Genomic DNA, 10,466 nt, shown 5'->3' with positions numbered 1-10,466 from the left:
ATTGTAATCATTTTCGAATGATTGCCCGCGCGCGAATTCGGTTAAATTTTTATTTAGCTTTAAAAAAGTATATAAACAAACCGAAAACTTTTTAGCGCAGCGAATTTTATTTTAATTCTATACTTGAGAAGTCGAAATGACAATAAAACAAAAGCTACAATAGTAACGAATTGGGCACAGCTGCATGAAAAGTGCCGAAGCAGCGTTTGAGCAACAGAAATGAATAAATATATAAAAAAGCGTATAAAATGCAGAACGCAGCAGTAAGATAAAAGCGGAAGCATAGTCGAATATCAAATGCCCTTACATAGATTAAAGTATCTCTTGTATGCATATATTTATTGAGGAAACACTACAAAATTAATTGAATTGAATAATTGAAATTAAACGAAAAATACATTTAAAAGCATTAAGTGTTTTGAATACCCTCACAGATAAAATCTATAGACCATCAGAAAATTAAGCTAAGGTATGTAATTTCTAGTGCATATTTTTACCACTCCATTGCAGAGCTAATCACAAAGTGAACATACGCTCTCCACATAAGGTATCATAAGCCGTAATACAATGACCATGTACAGTGCTCCATACATCAACAGTCTACACATATATTAAATATCATATACACATGTTGATGTTGTTCCATGTTTATTTAGAATTGAGTTTCTCATTTTTGGCTAACATTAATTTAAAAAGAAAGTTTTAAACGAAGTTTCTGCACTTTAAATGACCGATTCCTTGAATCCGCGCGCCGCATAGTCCGACGGCGCCGAACGATCCGAAAGACGGGGAAAGCCCTCATCGCCGGGCACGCAAGCCTTGCGCGAGGATATAACACGCCAGCCGCCCTTACGCGTCCAATCCTGAAACGAGGAATATAGTAGTAATATAGTAGAACGTGGAACGGAGTCTGTCAAGAAGATACTTACATTCTGATTGTATTTGAAATAGTAAGCAAGGCTATAGACGCCAGTTAGGGCAATCAGCGCCTTGCCTGTCCAGTAGCGCACGGTGTAGGCACGCTGGAATCCCTGCGAGAAATTGCAAATGAATTGAATTTGATTTTCTGCCGATTACATAACAACAAATACTGCACGCACCAGCGCGGGCGTCAGAGCTTTGCACACCGCGTCCAAAGGTGCACGGTAGATACGCTTGATGGGATTGTTCAGCTCCAGCTCGAGGGCGGGCACCTTACGGGGACCATGGTGCAGTTCCTGATCTTTCAGCCATTGCTTGCGCCAGGCGCGCTCCTCGGGCGTCATGCCGATGAGACGCTCACGCTCGCGCACCATGCGTCCCGCAATGGACATGGGCTTCACGCCACCCGTGTCTGATGCGCCGCCAGCAACCATTTTTGTACGTTTTTATTCAAGCTAAAATATGGAAATGTTCGTAAAATGCGTAGCTCGAGAAATGTTGTGGCAAATACGCACCGATGAAAAAACGAAAACAGCTGTTTGAAGTGTCATTCAACGCGAAGCGGAAACACTGCTATTTGTGCTAAGCGAGTGTTTTGTTCCCCACTTGTGATTGCGTTAATCGAGTATTTTGTTCCCCAATTTTGATCGAGTTTTCCGTTCCCCAATTTTTTTTATGGTGGTAGTTAAGAATTTATTTTCTCGTTGACTGGGGAGAGTGTTAAATGTATTTCAGATACCTCATATCTAAGGATTTAAACAAAAAGTGAGCGTAAGAAAATTTTAAGTAAATATCTATGATCAAAGGGCATCTGTGAAATGAGATGTATTCTGTTCCCATTATTCTTTTGTGATTGGCAGCACTTTAAATTTATATAAAATAATGCGACTGAAATCCCTTATTTACCCCTGTAAATTGTACACTCAATTAACTTTTACGATTAATGCTCTCATTGGTTCTTCTCGTATAGTAGGGAAATATTTAATACCAAGAGGGGCGAGTATGTAGTTGCCGCTATTTATTGTTATGGGCAACACTGTCTGTTGAACTAAAAACTAAAATAATATCGTTGAGGGGTATTAAAATTGATTTAAGAATGCAAACTGTAATAAGGAAAATAATATAGAAAAAAGGATAAATAATAAGGTTAATTATTTAAGGCCAATAAATGCTTGAATATAAATGAATAAACTGCGTATCACATTTTTATTTGGCGATTTGTATGTATGTATAAATGACAATATTAATATGCCTTATCAGCTTATTCGATAAGCTAAGCTTACGGTAGACAAGCTATCGATGTTTAATATGTCACGATACTTTTGCACTTCACACATCACTAAAGCATAAGCGTGCAGCGCCTTTGGCCAGAGACTTTGTATTTTTATTTGTTTTCTAGTTATTTACAAGCAGTATATTTACTTTGCAATAAAGTTGCCGCTTTTGAGGCCCATGTCCCGGTAAGTATGGACAGTTACAACTGATAACAATATCAGTTGCAGAACAAATAAGTAAATAAAGGCGAGTTAACAACTTTTGATTTGCAGAAAAATCTACGCAAAATGGAATCGAAATACCTGATCAATGGCAATGGCAGTGGTAATAGCAATGGCAATGGTAATGCAAGTTTGACCTCGAACTTTGCCGCCAAGCGGAAGCTTGAGCCAATGAAAGAACTAAATTGCATCAAGAAACCGAATTATAGTCCGAACAATAACAAAAATTTGCTGACCAACAAGAGGAGCTGCATCGATCAGGAGCGCAAAGCGTTGCCCGTGTATCACTGCAGGCAGCGCATTCTCAAGGAGCTGGAGGCGAATGACACACTGCTGATTATGGGCGAGACGGGCTCTGGCAAAACGACCCAGATCCCGCAATTTTTACTGCAAGCGGGTTACGCTAACAGTGGAATCATTGGCATCACACAGCCCAGGCGTGTGGCGGCCATAACAATAGCCAAGCGCGTCGCCCAGGAGCTGGGGAGCAATGTGGGCGACACAGTAGGCTATACGGTCCGCTTCGAGGACGCAACAACGGAACGGACTCGTATCCGCTACCTGACAGATGGCATACTTCTGCGGGAGGCGATAGGGGATCGTCTGCTGCGCCGCTATTCTGTCATCATGCTGGACGAGGCGCACGAACGCACGGTGAATGCGGATCTGCTCTTTGGCATTGTGAAGGAGGCACAGCAGGAGCGGCGCAAGCACAAGCTGGCCAAGCTGAAGCTAGTAATCACCTCGGCCACAATGGACATTGATCATTTCGGCAGATATTTTAATGTGAGGGGCATGTACCTGGAGGGCCGGACGCATCCGGTGCGTGTGCTGCACACCAAGGAGCCGCACGAAGACTACATTCATGCCACGCTAGTCACCCTCTTTGATATCCATCGCCACGAGCCCATCAACCACGACGTGCTCATATTCCTGACGGGTCAGGAGGAGATCGAGGCGCTGGCCCAGCAGATCCGTCAGCTGGCGCGAATCAACAACTCGGGTCCGTCCGATGTGCGCGTCTTCACCCTCTACGCTCAGCTGGCGCAGAGCAAGCAATTGGAGTGCTTCCTGCCGGTGCCAGCGAATACGCGCAAGATCGTGCTGGCTACAAACATAGCAGAGACTTCGATCACCATTCCGGGCATTAGGTGCGTCATCGACTGTGGCTACGTCAAGGAGAAGTCATTCAATGCCAGCTCCGGGCTGGATCTGCTCAAGACTGTGCGCATCTCACAGGCTCAGGCCTGGCAGCGCAGCGGACGCGCCGGACGTGATGCTCCGGGTATCTGCTATCGCATCTACACCAAGGCCGCCATGGAGAAGTTTCGCCTGGCTGCGCAGCCGGAGATATTGCGGGCGAATCTGACGGCCACAGTGCTGCAGTTGCTGGCGCTGGGCATCGACTGCGCCAGCTTCGACTTCATCGACAAGCCGCCGGCCGAGGGCGTCGAGAGTGCCTACAAGGCGCTGGAGCAGCTAGGCGCGATCAAGGCGGGCAGCATAACGACGACGGGTCGCTGGATGGCTCAGTTCCCATTGGATCCGCGATACGCCAAGCTGCTGCTGGCCGCGCCCACATTCGGCTGCATGGAGGAGATGCTCAGTCTGGTGGCGGCGCTATCCAGCGACAACGTCTTCATTGGCCACACGGACAAGAGCGAGCTGGCGGCCTTGGCCCACGCGAAATTCCAGTCGAAGCACGGCGATCATCTGACCTTGCTAAATGTGTTCTCCACCTTCCAGAAGACAGAGAAGCCGAAGATCTGGTGCCACGACAATTTCCTAAACATTCGGAATCTGAACTATGCGCGAAATGTGCGCAATCAGCTGGCCGAGATCAGCACCAAGCTGAATCTGGCCCTCAACAGCTGCGGCGACAACACGGACGCCGTGAAGAAGTGTTTGCTCACGGGAATGTTCGACAATATTGCTCTGCTCCAGAAGGAGGGCCACTATCTGACGCTGAGTGGGCGTGTCAAGGCAAAGATTCACCCGTCGAGCGTGCTCCATGGCAAGTACAAGCCGCAGTGCCTCATCTTCACGGAGCTCGTCCAGACGGAGCACAACTTCCTGCGGCAGGTCACAGAGATCAGCATCGACTGGATCGAGGAGATCGTGCCATCCATGAAGTGCATCCTCAAGTGAAACGCCACGATTTATACAAAGGCAAAAGTTATGATTATACTAAAAATTGTTTTTAGACTGTTTTTTTTTTAAATATATTAATAATGCATTCATAAAGCAGAGTTTTCTTTGGCGAAAAAGTCAGCACTGCGAGCTAAATTGAAATTTCCAAAAAGAAATCAGTTACCGCAACAAAAATTAACAAAAACTAATTATTTTTTATGGTTCTTTCAAATTGTTTTTTTTTTTTAACATATTAAAAATATGCATATATATATTGTATATTTTTTTTATATAGTTCGTTACATATATATGTATATTCACATTAAGATTGCACAGAGAATGAATGTTTAAACAAAAAATAATTATATATATATATGTGTGTGTGGTGAATATTGCATTAAGTACTGAAAAAACAATGGAATCTAAAAAACAATATTTTTTCATTATTTTTTTTTTTTTTTAACAGAAACTATCCACATTTATCAGTCTATATGTACATATGCATGTGTGTGTGTCGGGTGTGTGTGGTGTATGCGTGCGTCCATGTCCTAGAGATGTCCATGCATTGGGGCCTCACTCAAGTAAACGGGACTGCTGAAGGATTTGCCAGCCACGAGCTGCTCGAGATTCTCGCCCGCATAGCTGACGAATGGCGAAATCTCACAGATGTCGCCATGGACCGTACCGCCGGCTTTCTCAATGTATTTGCGGTGCAGGCGATGCAGGTCGTCGCGTGCTGTGCTCGGGCAGTCCTTGCCGGCGGAGTCGGCGTTCTTGAGGGCACTGAACTCCTCGTCACGTGGCACCTCCATTGCCACAAACTTTTCAGCAAATTCGAAAACGTCAAACACGAACTTCTCAATCTTAATGCCATTGGGTTGGTTGGGCGTCAGGCGATTGCCCGCGTTATCCACAAAGGGTATCTTCTTCTTGGCCACATGGAGCTTCAGCTTGCGCTCGTAGGTGCTGCCGATCTTTTGCAGAAAGGCGACAGTGAAGAAATGATTGCATATGTTCCCAGCGCTGTAGGTGAGACGTCCGTCTGCGTTGCGCATTTCGGCCGTCTTCTGGGAGATTTCACTGTACTCCACCACCTGGTACTTGTTGTCCACAATGGCCACCACGCCGACGGCCTCATTGGGCGACGACTTCTCCACCACCTTGGCGGCGCAGTCCGCCTGCTCCTGGACGCAGTAGCCAATGAATATGGGATCAGCCACCTTGATCAAGATGTTGTCAACGCTGTGCGCATGCACATAGAGTATGCCTCGCCTCTTCATATCGTCCAGCACACCCGCACGCTGCATGGCCCGGTAGATGCCGCCATTGCCATCTGGAGAGCGCGCGACGCGGTGCTTCTCATCTAAAATGATGCGTCCGTCGTAGTCGAAGCATGGCAACGAGCCTTGCTCGAAGAGCATCACGTTCTCCACCAGCAGTCCGAAATAGTTGTTGGCCTCCAAATAATTGAGCGTTGGCTGCATGGTGTGCTCCGACGTCATTATGTACCAGACAATGCGACCCCGTTGACCACACTCCTCTTCGGCCAGTTGCTCCAGCTTTAGGATTCTCTCCGCCTGTATGCGAAAGAGCGTCTTATGCGATTGCAAGCCCACATCATACATGCCCTTGGGATTATCGAAGCCAAGTCGAGTGCCTAGATAGATCAAATTATTAGCATATTAATAAATTTCTTAATTCCAATTCTCGATAAGCCAGAATTTGCAAACGAAGAAATGGCCCTCGTATTTCAATGCTTAATTCCCAAACACAAAGGAAATAAATTATAAATAACTAGATCTGATCTGCATCGTCTTTTGTTAATGCCTGTTGCTGCGCGCCCAGCCGGTTGACCTTAAAAACTCGTTTCTTTTATTCGGCTACGGTTTCGCTTTCAATACGAGCTCGATGTTTTTTCTCTTTATATATTGTATCTTTTTGTTTCTTGCCACTCTTGTAGCTACTTAGCATTAAAACCTGTCATAAGGTCACTCGCATATAATACTACCGGTTTTTTTTAATTATAGCACGCTTATCGATTAGTTAGTGATTATTAGCAGAATTGTTATCGATAAATAAAGCAGCAGCGGGCTATGTGAAGTCGGTTACAATTTTAACCGTTATACAGTTACCATGACGTGAGAGAAATACGTAATGTATGTATATACGTATTATGTGTGCATGTATACGTATACATATGTACATATATCGTAGCTCTAACCAAATGCCAAGAGCCAGGTGAACGTTAATTTTTCGTCTCGCGGCATTCGTCTAAAGCAGAAAAGCTGTTGTTGCTTGCGTTTGCTTAAGGTAATTACGTGATTTCGTTTGCTGCTCGCAAAATTAAACAAAACGGGAAATATCAAAACAATGATCAGCAGAAGTAGCAAACAGCAAAAAAGAAAGGTAATCCACAGCAATAGCAGAAACCTAACTGAGACAGGCTACTGGCTGGCTAAAAGAATGTCTGAAATTAATATTGCTCTATGCTGCTTTGCCGGACTGGAATGGCGTGTCTTGCAAGCTGAATAACAAATTTATCAAGTGAGAATAACAACAACAACAACTACTATAGATGCACGAGTGGGCAGCAGAAGCAGGCGTTCAAATGTATGTGTGTATGCATTTATTTCTCAGTGTGTGTCTGTTGCTTGAGACCCAAGTATGTGGCATGTTTAATGAATCATTTTTATATCAATCTAATTAGCTGTATATTTACATACACACATTTATATAAATACGTACATTGTACATACATATGTATATACACACACTCGTGCACTCATAGAAGCGTTTAGAGACTTGCATGTCTGCATTGTCGTTCCAGACTTGCCCATCCCCCACCCCTAGTTTTCTGCATCTCTTGGCAATCGAAAGCAAAACTATCAAACTACACAATATCAAATTTATTCAGTAACCAATTTTTTTATTCTTGTTCATGTGTTTATGTAGTTTCCGGTCGAGTCATATTTAAGTATTTTCACAGGGATAGCATAACATTGGTGAAATTAACTACGTAAGAAAAAGTCCTAATGCTGATGTTTTTCAATTCCTCGATAAATTGCTGCCACAACTGAAATGTTTATTGTATGTACATATGTACTTACATGTATACATAATTTAATATGTATGTACATAATGTTAAAAGAATGATGCAAGAAGTGAGTTGAGATATTGAAATTGCATAGATGTAGTATATACCTACATACGTGTATATGCAAAAACAAAGCATAAGCAGCAGGCGCCACTGTTAAGTTCAGCTTATATGTATGTGTGTGTGCCAAGATGAGTTTAGAGAGACAAAAGTCCCAAAAATTTCCTTTTTTGAATTGCATGATTTTGCGTAGAGTTGCGTAAATTATTTCCCTTTTGGCGAAGCCTTTTTAGCTGATTGCACACATATGTGTGTATTTATGTACATACATGCATCTACTCCAAAACAATTTCTATGTAGATCGCTATCATCTTTGCAAGACAACGATCATTTAATTTCCCCATACAATCGATTTACTTTTTTTTAGTTTTTATCTATTTTGATATTGTCACTCACCTTGTCCACCCGCCATGAGCAGCACAGCGACATGGCCTTTTGCAATCTGCTGCAATCCGATCTTCCGATAGGCGTTCAATGTCTCCGACGAAGTGCGAGCTATCGACAGTATCTGGTCTTCGGGGATAGGCTGCATGCGGCTGTCCAGCTTAATACCATTCGCATTCATCGAGATGGTGGCACGTTCCCAATTGGGTTTGATCTCATCAAAGTCGAGCTCATCTAAGTCGCGCAGCAGTTGGAGGCGTTTGTCCGGCGTGAGCTCATCATAAAACTTCAGTAAATGCTCCTGCCTCACCTGGGCGAGTCGTATTTGCTGCTTTTGTAGGTGATCTGTCATTGTTGTTGCTGTCGGCTTGTTGGCTGTTCACAGAAACAGAGAGTGGGAGAGGGTGAAGTGAAAATAGAGAGAGAGAGAGAGAGAGAGTGGACGTGGAGAATGGAGAGCGACAATTAGATAGCGAATGTTGAATTTATATATTTTGTTAATGAAGTAGCGTGATTCTTATATCGTTGTCTAACTTTTTATTTCTTTTATTTTGTGTTTGTTCAACGCGATAATTTAATTTCTTTTATGTTGATAATGACGGTAGCTGAGAGTCAAACGAACCGTTATGTGCGGCGAACAGTGCGCAACTGAACGCCATTCGTACGCCCTCAGTGGTTTTTCTTGGATGGCGACTGCGTCGCCAACAGCGGCAGCGACGTGGACTTCGATGCTGCTGCTTGAATGGCAGGCGCGCATGTGTGTAAACAAGTTGAATGTATCCAAGCGTGTGTGTGTGTGTGTGTCCGAGAGTGTTTTGACGTGTTTACAGTCACATATAGAAATGGTCGTTAGGGCCATATTTACATATATACACCTACATATATACATGTACATTCATATCTCTGTGTGTACAAAATACTGCACAAAATATTTGCATTACATAAATAAAATACTATGTAATTGAATATATAAACATACATACATACATATATATAATGAATTACATTCTGATCGACAGTTGCATATAGCATAATATCTACGTACACCCATTATATGTAAGCTTATTAGAATTATATAGATATCAATATGTGATAGCTAATCTGATCGGTTGATGCTTAGAGCCAAAAGTAGCGAGAGCCATTAAATTCATGTCATTTGATATACATATTCTCTAAAGTTAAGTTATCGCATTTCACATATATGTACATACATATATGTACATACACATATTTACATATTTATATTATTGCCGCCTGGTACGCTCATATTATGCCTTTTTTTTTTTACATTAACAAATTTTTTGGCAGATGCAACACTTTTCCTATGAAATTGAGCTGAAAGATTTGCTGTTTAAATTGCAATGGCTATAGCAAATGACCCTGGATAAAGTGAAAGTATTTGCCGATTGGCTCAAACAAAGAACCAGAAATACTTAAGGGCAATCATATAAAAATATATAAGAATGTATGCCTGTGTTAGTGATTGTAGCACTAGCCTAGTTCCAGTTGCAATTCCAGTTTGAGTTCCAGTTGGGAGTTCCTGCTCAGCACAAAAAAAAACTGGTTTCATGCTGTGAGCATGAGAGGGCACAGAAAATGGCATTTACATAAATTCGCCTAAGAATTGTCGAAAAGCAAGTTGATTTTGTATATACAACTATTGTCGTTTTAGTTATTGTAGCCACGACGTTGACGTCGCCGCTGCCGCCGCCAATAGCGACTGCATTACACGTTGGCAATAAACCGCAAAAGGCACCCACACACTTAAAGACCGTGCGCGCTGAGCACGCACACACCCTCACAGACACATGTACGTGTGTTTCGATAAGATGTTTTGTTTATACTGAGGACCGGGGCGAGCCCGCTCGCTCTTTAATTTTTTGTTTCGCCAGACTTCCCTCTGATAGCTAGGGCAATTTCCTTATCAAAATTTAACTGAATTGAACTTACCATTTCGGAAATGTGTGTGCCTATGCTGTTGCGCATTGAAGTTACTATTGAGACCCATATTTTTCTTTAGCCAAATGCAAAAAAAAGAACAAATTGGCATACGTTATGCACACACTTATTTACTGGTTTCACTGGCCACTTGTTTTTAGCGGAACATTTTGTTGTTATTATTATTCGTATGTGTTGCGCGGCAGGCAGTTCCTCAACATGTCAAACTGTTGGGTAATTGAAAATAAATGGCATGCGTAAATAAATGAAAACTTAAAATATATAACGCGAACACTTCGGCCATTAGCCCAAACCGAATCCAATTGGCAAATCGATATTTGAGATGTGCGATAACTATCGCTGACTTATCGCAAGTGCGACACCAATTGCCTGTTCATACGATATCCTGTTGTTAATCATGATATCGCTAGATTGTAAACTAT

The 10,466-nt window shown here is 42.9% G+C and overlaps 3 protein-coding genes across 5 annotated transcripts; 1 reads left to right on the top strand and 2 right to left on the bottom strand.

The window, feature by feature from the left end:
* Positions 1-631: 631 nt before the first annotated feature.
* ND-B17 (NADH dehydrogenase (ubiquinone) B17 subunit) lies at positions 632-1,594 on the bottom strand. The gene is made up of 4 exons (XM_030386073.2): positions 1,437-1,594; positions 1,101-1,376; positions 930-1,031; positions 632-863 (listed from the first exon to the last, which is right to left on the bottom strand). Exons 2-4 carry the CDS (start codon positions 1,353-1,355, stop codon positions 723-725), a joined length of 498 nt encoding a protein of 165 aa, XP_030241933.1. The 5' UTR covers positions 1,356-1,376; positions 1,437-1,594; the 3' UTR covers positions 632-722.
* Positions 1,595-2,239: 645 nt separating this feature from the next.
* ath (ATP-dependent RNA helicase DHX33) lies at positions 2,240-5,006 on the top strand. Its single transcript, XM_030386052.2, has 2 exons — positions 2,240-2,385; positions 2,469-5,006. Exon 2 carries the CDS (start codon positions 2,484-2,486, stop codon positions 4,563-4,565), a length of 2,082 nt encoding a protein of 693 aa, XP_030241912.1. The 5' UTR covers positions 2,240-2,385; positions 2,469-2,483; the 3' UTR covers positions 4,566-5,006.
* Positions 4,780-10,373, bottom strand: mmy (UDP-N-acetylglucosamine pyrophosphorylase mmy). Of its 3 annotated transcripts, none has more exons than XM_030386054.2 (3): positions 10,036-10,373; positions 8,098-8,460; positions 4,780-6,204 (listed from the first exon to the last, which is right to left on the bottom strand). In XM_030386054.2, the coding sequence occupies exons 1-3, from the start codon at positions 10,133-10,135 to the stop codon at positions 5,096-5,098; spliced, it is 1,572 nt and encodes a 523-aa protein (XP_030241914.1). In that variant the 5' UTR covers positions 10,136-10,373; the 3' UTR covers positions 4,780-5,095. The 3 variants fall into 3 exon arrangements, with proteins under 3 accessions (XP_030241914.1, XP_089112922.1, XP_089112921.1); XM_089256796.1 differs by lacking the exon at positions 10,036-10,373 and adding an exon at positions 8,620-8,778; XM_089256795.1 differs by lacking the exon at positions 10,036-10,373 and adding an exon at positions 8,708-8,731.
* Positions 10,374-10,466: the final 93 nt, after the last annotated feature.

Source organism: Drosophila navojoa, chromosome 3 (genome assembly GCF_054131105.1).
Source record: "Drosophila navojoa isolate 15081-1374.11 chromosome 3, UAZ_NAV_1.0, whole genome shotgun sequence".
Lineage (NCBI taxonomy): Eukaryota > Metazoa > Arthropoda > Insecta > Diptera > Drosophilidae > Drosophila > Drosophila navojoa.
The sequence above is the reverse complement of the archived record's forward strand: the minus strand, read 5'-3'. Positions and strand labels throughout refer to the sequence as shown.